The sequence below is a fragment of the Salvelinus alpinus genome, chromosome 20, assembly GCF_045679555.1.
Source record: "Salvelinus alpinus chromosome 20, SLU_Salpinus.1, whole genome shotgun sequence".
Lineage (NCBI taxonomy): Eukaryota > Metazoa > Chordata > Actinopteri > Salmoniformes > Salmonidae > Salvelinus > Salvelinus alpinus.
In genome coordinates this window covers 45,632,964-45,649,170 of record NC_092105.1, presented here as the reverse complement: position 1 = coordinate 45,649,170, position 16,207 = coordinate 45,632,964, and the positions used below count along the sequence as shown (strand labels likewise).

The following is a 16,207-nucleotide window of genomic DNA, read 5'->3' as shown; positions in this document are numbered from 1 at the left end:
CTCCTTATGGACTGCACCAGATTTAGCTAGTTCTTGCTGTGAGATGTTACCCCACTGTTCCACCAAGTCACCTGCAAGTTCCCGGACATTTCTGGGAGGAATGGCCCTAGCCCTCACCATCTGATCCAACAGGTCCTAGATGTGCTCAATGGGATTGAGATCCGGGCTCTTCGCTGGCCATGGCAGAACACTGACATTCCTGTCTTGCAGGAAATCACACACAGAATGAGCAGTATGGCTGGTGGCATTGTCATGCTGGAAGGTCATGTCAGGATTAGAGGTCGACGGAATGGCCGATTTCAAGTTTTCATAACAATCGGAAATCGGTAATTTTGTACGCCGATTTTTTTATATATATATATTATTTTTACATCTTTATTTAACTAGGCAAGTCAGTTAAGAACACATTCTTATTTTCAATGATGGCCTAGGAACGGTGGGTTAACTGCCTTGTTCAGAGGCAGAACGACAGATTTTTACCTTGTCAGCTCAGGGATTCAATCTTGCAACCTTACGGTTAACTAGTCCAACGCTTTAACCACCTGCCTCACGAGGAGCCCGCCTGTTACGTGAATGCAGTAAGAAGCCAAGGTAATTTGCTAGCTAGCATTAAACTTATCTTATAAAAAACAATCAATCATAATCACTAGTTATAACTGCACATGGTTGATGATATTACTAGTTTATCTAGCGTGTCCTGCGTTGCATATAATCGATGCAGTGCGCATTCGCGAAAAAGAACTGTCGTTGCTCCAACGTGTACCTAACCATAAACATCAATGCCTTTCTTAAAATCAATACACAGAAGTATATATTTTTAAACCTGTATATTTAGCTAAAAGAAATCCAGGTTAGCAGGCAATAATAACCAGGTGAAATTGTATCACTTCTCTTGCGTTCATTGCACGCAGCGTCAGGGTATATGCAACAGTTTGGGTCCCCTGGCTCTTTGCGAACTAATTTGCCAGAATTTTACGTAATTATGACATAACATTGAAGGTTGTGCAATGTAACAGGAATATTTAGACTGATGGATGCCACCCGTTAGATAAAATACGGAACGGTTCCATATTTCACTGAAAGAATAAATGTTTTGTTTTCGAGATGATAGTTTCCGGAATCGACCGTATTAATGACCTAAGGCTCGTATTTCTGTGTGTTATTATGTTATAATTAAGTCTATGATTTGATAGAGCAGTCTGACTGAGCGATGGTGGGCACCAGCAGGCTCGTAAGCATTCATTCAAACAGCACTTTCGTGCGTTTTGCCAGCAGCTCTGCTGTTTATGAATTCAAGCCTATCAACTCCAGAGATTAGGCTGGTGTAACCGATGTGAAATGGCTAGCTAGTTAACGGGGTGCGCGCTAATAGCGTTTCAAACGTCACTCGCTCTGAGACTTGGAGTAGTTGTTCCCCTTGCTCTGCATGGGTAACGCTGCTTCGAGGGTGGCTGTTGTCGATGTGTTCCTGGTTCGAGCCCAGGTAGGAGCGAGGAGAGGGACGGAAGCTATACTGTTACACTGGCAATACTAAAGTGCCTATAAGAACATCCAAAAGTCAAAGGTATATGAAATACACATGGTATAGAGAGAAATAGTCGTATAATTCCTATAATAACTACAACCTAACACTTCTTACCTGGGAATAATGAAGACTCATGTTAAAAGGAACCAACAGATTTAATATGTTCTCATGTTCTGAGCAAGGAACTTAAATGTTAGCTTTCTTACATGGCACATATTGCACTTTTACTTTCTTCTCCAACACTTTGTTTTTGCATTATTTAAACCAAATTGAACATGCTTCATTATTTATTTGAGGCTAAATTGATTTTATTGATGTATTATATTAAGTTAAAATAAGTGTTCATTCAGTATTGTTGTAATTGTCATTATTACAAATACATTGAAAAAATCGGCCGATTAATCGGTATTGAAAATCATAATCGGTCGACCTCTAGTCAGGATGAGCCTGCAGGAAGGGTACAACATGAGGGAAGAGGATGTCTTCCCTGTAACGCACAGCGTTGAGATTGCCTGCAATGACGACAAGCTCAGTCCGATGATGCTGTCACACACCACCCCAGACCATGACAAACCCTCCACCTCCAAATCTATCCCGCTCCAGAGTACAGGCCTCGGTGTAACGCTCATTCCTTCGACGATAACCACGAATCTGACCATCATCCCTGGCAAGACAATTCCACGACTCGTCAGAGAAGAGTACTTTTTGCCAGTCCTGTCTGGTCCAACGACGGTGGGTTTGTGTTCATAGACGATGTTGCTGCCGGTGATGTCTGGTGAGGATCTGCCTTACAACAGGCCTACAAGCCCTCAGTCCAGCCTCTCTCAGCCTATTGCGGACAGTCTGAGCACTGATGGAGGGATTGTGCGTTCCTGGTGTAACTCGGGCAGTTGTTATTGCCATCCTGTACCAGTCTCGCAGGTGTGATGTTGGGATGTACCGATCCTGTGCAGGTGTTGTTACACGTTATCTGCCGCTGCGAGGATGATCATCTGTCCGTCCTGTCTCCCTGTAGCGCTGTCTTAGGCGTCTCACAGTACAGACATTGACCGCCTACACCGGTCAAACCTGGACGACGCTGGGCCAATTGTGTGCCGCCCTATGGGACTCCCAATCACGGCCGGTTGTGATACAGACAACCTAACTAAGAAATACAGTTGAAGTCGGAAGTTTACATACACCTTAGCCAAATACACTCAGTTTTTCACAATTCCTGACATTTAATCAGAGTAAAAGTTCCCTCTCTTAGGTCAGCTAGGATCACCACTTTATTTTAAGAATGTGAAATGTCAGAATAATAGTAGAGAGAATGATTTTCTATCAACTTTTATTTCTTTCATCATATTCCCAGTGGGTCAGAAGTTTACATACACTCAATTAGTATTTGGTAGCATTGCCTTTAAATTGTTTAACTTGGGTCAAACGTTTTGTGTAGCTTTCCATAAGCTTCCCACAATAGTTGGGTGAATTTTGTGCCATTCCTCCTGACAGAGCTGGTGTAACTGAGTCAGGTTTGTAGGCCTCCTTGCTCGCACACGTTTTATCAGTTCTGCCCACATATTTTCTATAGGATTGCGGTCAGGGCTTTGTGATGGCCACTCCAATACCTTGACTTCGTTGTCCTTAAGCCATTTTGCCACAACTTTGGAAGTATGCTTGGGGTCATTGTCCATTTGGAAGACCCATTTGCGACCAAGCTTTAACTTCCTGACTGATGTCTTGAGATGTTGCTTCAATATATCCACATAATTTTCCTTCCCTCATGATGCCATCTATTTTGTGAAGTGCACCAGTCCCGCCTGCAGCAAAAGCACCCCCACAACATGATGCTTCCACCCCCGTGCTTCACGGTTGGGATGGTGTTCTTTGGCTTGCAAGCCTCCCCCTTTTTCCTCCAAACATAACGATGGTCATTATGGCCAAACAGTTTTATTTTTGTTTCATCAGACCAGAGGACATTTCTCCAAAAAGTATGATCTTTGTCCCCATGTGCAGTTGCAAACCGTAGTCATCCTTTTTTATGGCGGTTTTGGAGCAATGGCTTCTTCCTTGCTGAGCGGCCTTTCAGGTTATGTCGATATAGCATTCGTTTTACTGTGGATATAGATACTTTTGTACCTGTTTCCTCCAGCATCATCACAAGGTCCTTTGCTGGTGTTCTGGGATTGATTTGCACTTTTCGCACCAAAGTACCTTCATCTCTAGGAGACAGAACGCGTCTCCTTCCTGAGCTGTCTGACGGCTGCGATTTCCATGGTGTTTATACTTGCATACTATTGTTTGTACAGATGAACGTGGTACCTTCAGGCATTTGGAAATTGCTCCCAAGGATGAACCAGACTACAATGAACCAGAGGTCTACAATTTATTTTTCTTAGGTCTTGGCTGATTTCTTTTGATTTTCCCATGATGTCAAGCAAAGAGGCACTGAGTTTGAAGGTAGGCCTTGAAATACATCCACAGGTCCACCTCTAATTGACTCAAATGATGTAAATTAAGCCTATCAGAAGCTTCTAAAGCCATGACATCATTTTCTGGACTTTTCCAAGCTGTTTAAAGGCACAGTCAACTTAGTGTATGTAAACTTCTGAACCACTGGAATTGTGATACAGTGAAAGTGAAATAATCTGTCTGTAAACAATTGTTGGAAAAATGACTTGTGTCATGCACAAAGTAGATGTCCTAACTGACTTGCCAAAACTATAGTTTGTTAGCAAGAAATTTGTTGAGTGGTTGAATAACCAATTTTAATGAATCCAACCTAAGTGTATGTAAACTTCCGACTTCAACTGTACATTTAACGATACAGTTCTCCCCCTACTCTCCTTCTTGGCAAAATCTATTGTCCTGCTAATAGCCCATAATGGCGCTGTACAACGTGACCGGTCGGGAGTAGGCTACAGTACTGCAGTAAGAGCAAAATAATCCTAACTTTTCCACACCCTAATTGTAGTCTAACCAATACCCAACCGGAGATTCAGTGAAAATTGATTCATCAAGACCAGTCCCCATGCTTGTCTCAGAGCAGTGCTGTCTTGACCTCTGATTGCCCCCTTCCACTTGCCTCTTCCATTAATTTTGAAAGTGTATTTTCCAGTAAGCATAATCAGTGCTCTAACTCCCCCTTGCACTGGTCTGGAGCAACGAAGCAGTGATGCAGGGTACTGTACTAAACCACAATTTACCTCTGAATCCCGCAGCATAATCTCAAAACTTTTAGTTGAGGAACCACTGTGGTTGGAATTTCAAAATGTCATAGGCTGATAGATGCTTTGCCACGGCAACAAGAGAATCACACCGGATGTCTACTGTAGTGAACAACACTGTGCCCCAATCCCCCCCACCCATTCAGAACCCCTAGTGGTGCCGTGAATATTAAGCCCTCCCTTCACTTTATTCACCCCTGGTTGTCTGCCTCCTGCCGAGGTTGGCTAGTCAAAGCAATGAGACTGGAGCAGTGGTAGAGGGAGGAGAGAGGTAGAAGGGAGAGGAGCGGTACCTGATGTGAGTCTTCTTTTCCATAGACTAGTATGCCTGGTGCATGATCTCCTCTATCTGCCCATGCTTTGGCATCACATGTCCATTCACAGACAAGCCCCATTTGGGAGAAATTGCACTTAGAATGATTTTCCCATCAGACTCTCGTTGTGGATGAATGGATGGAAGAAGGGAGAGAGGGATGGAAGAGTAAAAAAGAGAGTGATACAGTGGTTTGTTTTGGAGTGTTGCTGGGTTGTGTGAGTGGCAGAAGTGTGTCTGAATCTTTAGGCTGTAAAATCTGACTCGAACAATGTTTTTCACTGTTTTTTGTCTTTTTAGCCAGTCTGTCTGTGTACTCCCCCATTGCCCCACTGGTGTATTTATAGCCAGGTCCTCCCTGAACTGATACAAAGCCTTTTCATGTTCCCACTATAATTATCATCCTCACCCTACCATGTGTGTGCGTGTCTGTGTGTGTACATGGTCGCACATGCAAACATGCGAGACATGCTTGTGTGTTTGTTTAAACAGTAGTAGGGCACATCAGATGTGTCTGTCTACTCGGCCCACATGTTTATTTTTTACATGCCTCTTTCTACCCCCTCGCTCCCTCCCCTTTCTCTCTTGTTGAAGACAGTGAACCAATCACATTGGAGTCATAACAGAGCAGTTATACCATACATGCGGCTGTGTTGCAGCACTAGGCTAGGCAAAAGCCTCCTCTTCCTCTCCTCATTCAACTGGTTTTCTCTACCTTCTACCATCCCTAGTTTCGCCTTCTCCCTCCCTCTCTCTCTCTCTCTCTCTCTTTCTCTTTCTCTCTCCCTCTCCCGCTCTCTCTCGCTCTCTCTCCATCTCCCTCGTTCTCTTTGGGATATGTAGCCTTTTATCTGGGCCTCAGTAGGTTATACGTGTGCCCCTGTGTTATCGATGCTGCAGACCATATTTGAAACAGACTCTCCATCCTCTCTCTCCCCTGCAGATGGTCTGCCCAGGAAAGAGCAGCCCTTGGGACTTCTGAAGCCATCTGGTCTCAACCACATCCAGTCTGGTAGGAGCACCATCTTTTTCTTTCATTCTTTTGGTCTTTCTCTTACTCTCTCCTTTTCTGTGTGTGAGTGTGTGTGTGTGTGTGTGGTTGGACCCGCTGTGGGCTCATGCCTTACCATGTGTGTCCCTGCAGGCCTGGCTCAAGGCTAGAGACCAGAGGAAGAATGGGTCACTGAGCAACATGTCTGCATGCTCATGCAACCATACCATCAAACACATACACAGAGTCTATGGTAGAGCACACGTGCATGTAAGCATATGCATGTGCGCGCACACACACACACACACACACACACATTTAATGATAGTGTTGTTACATGCTAGGATTACCATCATCATTAAATACTATCATCATTGCCTGTATGTGTTAGCTAAGGGGTAATTTATGCTGTGAGAGCTGCTGTGAGATGGTGCAGGTAAAGTGCAGTGAAGTGTCAAACGGCTTGAAATAACCTGACAAAACCAACTCCTCTCAGAGCATGACGCTTGGTAATTACTATTTCAGAGACCAGTGAGAAAAGATGCTATTTCACCACACACACACACACACACACACACACACACACACACACACACACACACACACACACACACACACACACACACACACACACACACACACACACACACACACACACACACACACACACACACACACACACACACACACACTGGACACAACACTAGTGGCTGCGGGCTGCTTTTATATACTTCGTGGTTAGTTGATGGGTTTCTTCTATTCATACACCATGGCAAGAAACTGTCTCTGGTGAGTAGAGAAAGACTAAATGTGTGTCTGTTGGTGGTGTTATACTGGCAGGTTGGCTGGCTGACAGTGTGTGTGTGTGTTTGTGTGTGGCTGGTTGGTTGGTTGGATATCTGGCAAGTTGGATGGGTAGATGGTGTTGCTGAAGGACTGGTTGGTCGGCTCGTTGACTGATTGACTTGGTTGGCTGGCTAGCTAGCTGGTTGGTTGGTTAGCTGGCTAACTCGCTGGTTGATCGGTTGGTTGATTGGTGTGGTTGAAAACCTGGTTGGTTGATTGGTGTGGTTGAAAACCTGGTTGGTTGGTTGGTTGATTGGTGTGGTTGAAAACCTGGTTGGTTGGTTGGCTAGCTAGCTGGTTAGTTGGTTGGCTCGCTCACTCGCCGGCAGGTTGTCTAGTTGGTGTTGTTGACAACCTGGTCATATCTCATCTGACCATCCCAACACTTCAAAGGAAAGACAATAAGCCCCCTCAACTTGTTCCAAATTCGGACGGCTAGCCGGTTACTGTTGAAGAACCGCAGACGTGTGTTTCACAACCGTAGTAAATGTGCGCATGTGATGCCGTGTGACGTGTTTACGTGATCTTTGTTTGTTATAGTGAGCCAAAATGAAGTCCCTATTCGAACAGTGCAGCAGGTCAGGCCAGTGTAAGAGGACACTCAGTAGTTCTCTCTTTGTTCTCTTCTCGAGGACGCTCACTAAAAGCCAAGACGACATGACCATCCATTTACTGTTCCCAGGTAACCCCTCTCAAACCTGCACACACGTTTTAGTGAAACACACGCTTCATCTGACCTCCTCTTGCTCCCTTTCTTTCTTTCTTTCATCACCAGACTTCACATCTCACTGTAGTTTCTCTCTCAGTCCACTTGCTGTGTGTGTGTGTGTGTATGTGTGTGTGTGTGTGTGTGTGTGTGTGTGTGTGTGTGTGTGTGTGTGTAGCGTCACCTAAGCACCCGCTCTACACTCGTGGTTCACAGGAACATGGGATGAGCCAGCCTATCCACACCAACACCACGCCAACACGGGAATGTACACCCATTAACACATCAATAACACGTCACAGGAAATGTGACCAAGATTAGCAGTGGTGAGAGCCTGATACAACTCAGTGTCCTGCTAACTCACTGTTTTCTTTTGCACGGATAGGAGAGAAGTAGAATATAGCTTTCACCCACCCTGTAAGTTGGTAGCAGCACGGATGAGGGATTGGAGACGAGAGGGAGCCACCGGGCAATTCCACAGTAACGGAATTACGCTTTGACTGTTTTTTTCCCCCTTTAAAATGTATGCCAAACAAAAACCAGTGATTTAAAAGTTTAACAATCCATACAACTCTATGCACAAGGACTACTTGTAACAATTTCCATGGAAAAATGTACAACAACAAATTTAGTGGAAGAACTGTGCAGTGAATGACAGTGAAACCCCCCATCAGGGCTTTAATGCGAACACATCTATTTTTAATTACGATTGAAATATGTCTGCAGAAAGAATGGTGTGTCAACTTGTGACATGACACCTTCAGTTTGAAAAAAATCTATTTTTGTTAATGAATTACAGTAAGGAAGTGGATTTACACCCGGTAATGGAATTACATCATGGGTCCTTGATCTGTACTACACAGAAATGCATAATTATGGATATGAATGTCATTCTTTTCAACTACGTTTCAACGTCCATGGATGTCTAGTGTCGGTCGGTGCTCTGTGGGTGAGGATGCTGGTTACAGTAAATGGAAAGAGGGGGGGTTCATGGGTAGGTGTCTGTAAGAGCTGGGATAGGTGGCATTAACTGGAGAGAGAGGGAGGGATTGTCCAGACTCAGACTGTTTTAACAACAGAAAAACAAAGAAAACAGTTATCAGCTGAAAATAACAGTATGTCAGTGGAAGGGAGGACATTAGCAGGTGACCCAGCTGTGGTTTGTGACTGTTATGATTTACAATTTTAGCCAATTCAGTTGCAGTAATACAGTTACTGATTTTGGGGGTCATTTTGTTTATTAATTATTAACACGAGAACCGCTAAAGTAAGTCATTTTGACTGCTCATGATTAATGCATTTTTTATTACATTTAAATTGTATTCAAAAAATGGAAGTCATGCTCCCCTCCATCCTTGACTGTTCCTAAATACATCTATTTAACACACTGCTGCTGTTAGAATCTTAATATCACAAACAGAGCTAGGGTTATAACCAGTTTTAGAGGAGGGCATGTCATTTTTCCGAATGGTTTTCCCCCATCTTCCCCCTCTTCCTCCCAACAGTAGGGGCTACTCCGCTCCTTCTTCTGACAGTTGAAAGTGCAAAGCCCAGCTCATAATCACCCCAATAATTGCCTTAAAACTGAACCGAACAATGGGGGCTGCTGAGGGGAGGATGGCTCATAATAATGCCTGGAATGGAGGACATGGAATGGCGTAAATACACATGGAAACCATGCGTTGGATGTATCTGATACCATTCCACCAATTCCGCCCCAGTCATTACCACGAGCCCGTCCTCCCCAATGAAGGTGCCACCAACCTCCTGTGGGACCGAAACTATACGAAACAAATTTCACACATATAACAACAGATTAAATAAATTAAGTAAAGTGTGATGGGGAAACGGGGGGAGAACGGGCGAGTTGATGAGCGAGGGGAAGCGAACAATACATTAATTATGTAATCACCAATTGTGAATGAAGAACAGAGCGCATTCTATAGTATTGATCCATTCTAATTATAGGCCTAATCTTAAAATGTTATCTACCCTATATTAGTCCAACGATTCAAAGCAGTTTGATCAGTCTACTCTGGCCTACTTGGAGTAGGCTACACAGTGAGCGCGTGTGTAATTGTACATGCTGAAAAGGCTTTCAATATCTGTGAAAATATCCACTTCAAGGAATAGGTGAGCTAGTGTCTGAGAATGTGGTGATCAGGCTTGCGGAACCTTACGTTGTTAAGGGGAGAACTGTCACCATGGACAATTTCTTCAGTTCACTGTCATTGGCGAATAAGTTGCTTGCAAAGAAAAAGTCTGGCCGGCACCATGAACAAAGTGAGACGGGAGATCCCTCCCCCTGTGTAAAATAAGGCACCTGCACAACTGTGTGCTGAAGAATGACAAGACAACGGGGACACATAAAAAAGAAAAAACGGATACGATTATGCACTACAACCAAACAAAGGTATGTTAAAGTGTGTCAAGCAAGAGAAAGGATAACAGCTAAATGAAATCCAACTGATGCCATTGCGTGAATATACACACAAGCAGGAGCTGACAATATTTGAATATTTTTGACTCCTGTCGTATCGACACTTATATTCATTATAATGCCATTATTGCTTTTGTACCGACTTTCAGCTACTGATGTTTTCATCATGTGACAATGCGTCGTTTGACAGTGCATCTTAATGGTTGGGGTATTTAAATGTTTTTATTTTGTCGTTATGTAAGATGTTACCATGTTCCAACACATTTTTGTTTCATAGTTGTAACAAAGGCACTCACAAAAATAAAATGTATTGAACACTACAATTTGTGTTTTTTTATTTTAATTTTTTTACATATAGTCTACAGTAACATAAACTGATGGCAATGATATTATGTTATTTTAAATTTAAAATACTAGTTTTAATCACTTAACACTAGAACGGCTGGGCCTCGATGGAACCCCCTTCAAGCAAATGAACAGTCATTCTTACTGCAACATTGTAACAGTGTTATTCATATATTTCATATATGCCATTGTTTATGAAGGCTTTGGGTAACATTAGAATACAATTTAGATTTTATTTCAAATAGCACAATAGCATTTTCATTAGTTTGTTACTGTGGGCTACATGTAAAAACCGCAACCCCCCCACAAAATTCAAGTTTTAAATATATTTTATTTGTGTAGTGCCTCTGTTTTAATCACTTAATAATTCAGAAACAAATTCGATATAAGTTAAACCACTAACTAATTGGTAGGTCTACCATTACTTGTTGCTTCTGTGAACTTTCCTTATCCTCCCTCCTCATGAGTGAGAGAAATGAGAAAATATCTCAAAGATACAGTATATGGGTTTTTTGGTAACGAAATTACAAGGCACAAGGCAATATTACTTAAACTTACAGAAGGTAAACACTTTCTCCAGAACTAAATATAAGTGTTGATATTAGTTGACAGTTCTTTACTTCAACTTTATTGTGTTCTGATGGATTTCTGATACATTTTAAGACTTTTTCTGGTAAATGTTTTCTAAAACCTCTTTTCAATCTGTTTATCCAGAAATCAAAACCTTAACTTATGCTTAATTGTTAAGATGGAAAATGGTAGCTTTCATTTGACACCCATTTTGATAGGCTTCTATGAACTTCACGTTAGTGCTTATGGGTCCTTTTCCATGGATTGGCCCCACTTCAGATGATTGATTGAGACGCAGCCCAGGTCAAAGCAGGGCCTTGTTAAAACTCCCCCACTTCCGTTTGTTTATCGCTCAATGTGAGGGAGGGAAAATGAATCGAATATGCAGATGAGGCGCACTGGGCTGCTTGTTAGACGCCCACATCACACCGTGTGAAAACCGCAACGCTGTTCTCGCCCACATCCTTCCAGCATGTTAGCAGCACCTGGCCCCAAATACATAGGCCTACTTTAATAGTTAGTGGAAGCCAAATGTATTGACTCTACATGTGGATTATTAGTCAACTCCAAAAGTGCAACTCATGGCAATTTGGAAGTCCAGGCAGGCTCAAGCTAACGCACAAAGTATCTTTAAGATTTCTGTTTGTAAATGGCCATGATGGCGTGTACTGGAGAGAGTTTAGAGGGTATTGGGGAAGAGGGAAGGGTGAGTAGGTTGGTTGGGACAGATTTGTGTTCATACTAAGAGTAACGCCATCTCCATTTCTTAACTGGGATGTGTAAGGGTAGTGGAACCCCACAACTGATGGTGCATGTGTGTGTAGCTTGTTGAATCACGTCACGTGTTAGGCGTCTCTCTCTCTCTCTCTGTGTGTGTGTGTGTGGGTGTGTGTGTTTTTGGAGGGGTTGGGGAGGACGGGGGGGTGCATGTGTGTGCGCGCGTGCATGCGTTTGGAGCTGGTGTTTTACAGTCCACTAATCTCAGCCCATTCTCCTTCAGCCAAAACCGCTTTCTCCCTCTTTACACAAATTAGCACCAGCCCACGCACTCACACATTAAGTGGGCTGTCAGACCAGGGTTGGCTACAGTATGCTCTCTCAATTTCTTTCTCTCTCACTCCTAATAACCTTCTTTCTCTTCCTCTTTCTCTTCAGCTATCTCTCTCTCCCAATCACACTCTCTCTTACTAACCTCTCTCACTTTCTTCTCTCTGTCTCTCGCTCTCTATCTCCTCTCTCCCCCTCGCTCCTTTTTTTGGGGACCAGGGGGAAGACCTGTGGTGACAATCTGTTGTTGAGCAAGGGATAGGTGATGGGGGGAGGAGTGGAGAGGGAGTGAAGGAGTGGGGAGAGAAAAGAGGAGAGATAATGTAAGTGACAGACCCTGTTGGCTCGTCTCAGTCATCTCACTGAGCAGCCTCTTTATTTAGCACACTGAATTATAGATGAGCATTTAAGTGCTGGAGAGACAGACCCAGAGAGAGAATAGAGAGACGGGAAAGAAGAGGGAGATATGGCGCAAGAAGATAACAACTGAGATGCAAAGGAATGGAGAGCGTGTTGTGAGGGAGTGAGACCAAGAGAGAAAGACGGGAAGAGTGGGAAAGGAGAGGAAGTGTGGCACACTGTGCAAATAAACCCTGATTCATTCAAATTTCAAAACTCAAGCATGAAAATCAGGAGAGGCCCGGGTTCGATCCCGGACTGTGTCACAACCGGCCGTGATCAGGAGTTACATAGGGCGGCGCACAATTGGCCCACTGTCGTCCGGGTTAGGGGAGGGTTTGGCCGGGGAGACTTTACTTGGCTCATCGCACTCTAGCGACTCCTTGTGGTGTGCCGGGCGCCTGCAGGCTGACCACGGTCGCCAGTTGAACTTTGTTTCCTCCTACACATTGGTGCGGCTGGCTTCCGGGTTAACCTGGGCGGGTGTTAAGAAGCGAGGTTTGGCGGGTTATGTTTCGGAGGACGCATGACTCAACCTCCTAAGCCCATTGGGGAGTTGCAGCGATGAGACGATCGAAATTGGGGAGAAATAAAATAAATCAGGAGAGGGCTGTCATTGATTTTCTACTCACTTGTCTTTTCTTTTAGTCTCTTTCTCCCACTCTCACACTCTTTCTCTTTCTGTTTTCAGTGAGCATGCCCGTCCTCTTCATACCACATTCACAGACACGCTGCCACATCATTAATGCATGTTTCAAGCTGAACAACTGGCACGGAGGCTCTGTGCCCATCCCAAATGGCACCCTATTCCCTTTATAGCGCACTACCTAGTGGTGCACTATATAGGGAATAGGATACCATTTGGGACACGTCCTCTGTTTTACAGACGGGAAAAGATACTCATGAGCTTCCTGTTTACCCTTTGTCTTGTTATTCTTGAAGTTGCAGATGAGTAGGGGTAGATAAGGTTGCCATCCCCCCACACACAGGAAAGCAGGACCCTTCCCCCTGTCAGTGTGTCCAGTCTGGCACCTATACTGGTGGACCTGGGTGCGGGTTGGAGCTAGTTGAGCTACCTGCTCGCAGTATGTCAACAGTATGGCTAATCTCTTATACCCCCATACAGAAAGCAGACTTTATCTTCCACTCAGTGTATTATGTCATTGTGAGGTTGACCATCCGGTAGGATTTGAACAGTGAGGAGGCATACGAGGAAGATGTGTTTTTTCTTGTCAAAGTGAAGCTTTTTATTAGGAGGTGAAGAATTAATATAGCCGGCGACTGCACAAGTATTTACAAAAACAAATAAACAGGACGATGAACAAAAAGTAGGCCTAATCAACTCAAAAGAAAACTTAGGCTCAATAATTGCCTGTTAACCCGGCAGCATGCCTTCCTTACCCTGTCCTGTCCCTGTCTCTCAAATACAGAAATGACAGGGTTTAAATATCAATACTCATGATGCAACTGACCAATGAGAAGAAGCCTTTTCACACTCTGTTCAATTCAACAGCATGAATTAACATCTAAATGTCTTCAGATGTTACACACACACGAATAACCTTGAGCGCATACTATATATCAATAACGATGCAACCATGCTTTTTCTGTAACGCTTGTCGTGGTTGGAAGAAGAGGACCAATGCGCAGCGTGATAAGTGTCCATATTGTTTTAATACGAAAAAATGAACACTGAACAAAACAATAAAACGACATACGAATACTCCTGTACGGTGAAACAAAACACAGAACAGAAAATAATCACCCACAAAACACAATGAAAAACAGGCTACCTAAATATGGCTCCCAATCAGAGACAACGACTGACACCTGCCTCTGATTGAGAACCATACTAGGCCCAACACATAGAAATCTACCAACAGAACAAAACATAGAAAACAACATAGAATGCCCACCCCAACTCACGCCCTGACCAAACTAAAATAAAGACATAACAAAGGAACTAAGGTCAGAACGTGACAGTACCCCCCCCCCCCCAAAGGTGCGGACTCCGGCCGCAAAACCTGAACCTATAGGGGAGGGTCTGGGTGGGCATTTACCGCGGTGGCGGCACTGGAGCGGGACGAGGACCCCACTCCACCATAGTCTCGGCCCACTTCTGTGACACCTTAGGAGTGGCGACCCTCGTCACCGACCCTGGATTGGAGACCCTAGTGAGGGGCGCTTCTGGACTGAGGGGCGCCTCCTGACTGAAGAGCGGCTCAGGCGGCTCCTGACTGAAGAGCGGCTCAGGCGGCTCAGGACAGACGGGCGGCTCAGGCGGCTCAGGACAGACGGGCGGCTCAGGCGGCTCAAGACAGATGGGAGCACCTGTAGGGAGGAGACGGAGAGACAGCCTGGTGCGTGGGGCTGCCACAGGACCCACCAGGCTGGGGAGACCAACAGGAGGCCTGGTGCTTGGAGGAGGCACCGGAAGGACCGGGCTGTGGGGGAGCACTGGAGCTCTGGTGCGCAGCCTTGGCACCACTCCCCCAGGCTGGATGACTACTCTAGCCCGGACCCTCCAGAGTAGAGGCACAGGTTGAACCGGGCTGTGTGTGAGCACTGGAGATCTGGTGCATACTACGCGCACCTCCCCCTTAGGCTCAATTCCCACATTCGCCCGGCACGAGCGGAGCGCAGGCATAGGACGCACTGCACCCTCCCAGCACCCCGGAGACACAGCACGCAGAGCCGGCGCAGGATACCCAGGACCGAAACGGCGTACCGGAGACCAGACACGCTGAGCAGGCACAATACGCCCTGGCTGGATGCCCACACTCGCATGACACATTCGGGGGGCTGTCCTATAGCGCACCGGGCTATGGGCGCGTACTGGCGACACCGTGCGCTTAACCGCATAACACGGTGCCTGACCAGTAACGTACTGCTTACAATAAGCACAAGGAGTGGGCTCAGGTCTCCAACCTGACTCTGCCACACTCCCGTGTGCCCCCCCCCCCCCAATTTTTTGGGGGGGATTGCCTCTCGTACCTGTCGCGCTGCCGTGCTGCCTCCTCATATCGCTGCCTCCTCATATTCCCCAGCCTGTGCCCAGGGTCCTTTACCGTCTAAAATCTCCTCCCATGTCCAGGAGTCCAGAACTCGCTGCTGCCCGATACCACGCTGCTTGGTCCTTGGTTGGTGGGTGATTCTGTAACGCTTGTCGTGGTTGGAAGAAGAGGAGGACCAATGCGCAGCGTGGTAAGTGTCCATATTGTTTTAATACGAAAAAATGAACTGAACAAAAACAATAAAACGACAAACGAACACTCCTGTACGGTGAAACTTAACACAGAACAGAAAATAATCACCCACAAAACACAATGAAAAACTGGCTACCTAAATATGGCTCCCAATCAGAGACAACAACTGACACCTGCCTCTGATTGAGAACCATACTAGGCCCAACACATAGAAATCTACCAACAGAACAAAACATAGAAAACAACATAGAATGCCCACCCCAACTCACGCCCTGACAAAACTAAAATAAAGACATAACGTGACATGTAGCATGAATAAAATCTGAGATATGAACATGTACAGTACCAGTCAAAAGTTTAGACACACCTATTCATTCCAGGGTTTTTCTTTATTTTTACTATTTTCTACATTGTAGAATAATAGTGAAGACATCAAAACTATGAAATAACACATATGGAATCATCTAGTAACCAAAAAAGTGTTAAACAAATAAAAATATTTAGTTTGAATTTACTTGCATTTATGAGCAGTTGGAGGCCACGGAAGGAGAGTTGTATGGCATTGAAGCTCGTCTGGAGGTTACTTAACACAGTGTCCAGAGAAGGGCCAGAA

At 44.8% G+C, this 16,207-nt stretch overlaps 1 protein-coding gene across 3 annotated transcripts in view; it reads left to right on the top strand.

Annotated features, from left to right (window-relative positions):
- Positions 1 to 16,207, top strand: part of LOC139546994 (histone deacetylase 4-like) — a 257,932-nt gene that overhangs the window by 86,855 nt on the left and 154,870 nt on the right. For 2 of the 3 annotated variants that reach the window (XM_071356019.1, XM_071356018.1), the window contains exon 3: positions 5,988 to 6,056. In XM_071356019.1, coding sequence (XP_071212120.1) covers positions 5,988 to 6,056 — 69 coding nt within the window. Of the gene's footprint in view, positions 1 to 5,741; positions 6,057 to 16,207 lie in introns of those variants that run through there. The other variant, XM_071356017.1, reaches the window with a different exon arrangement.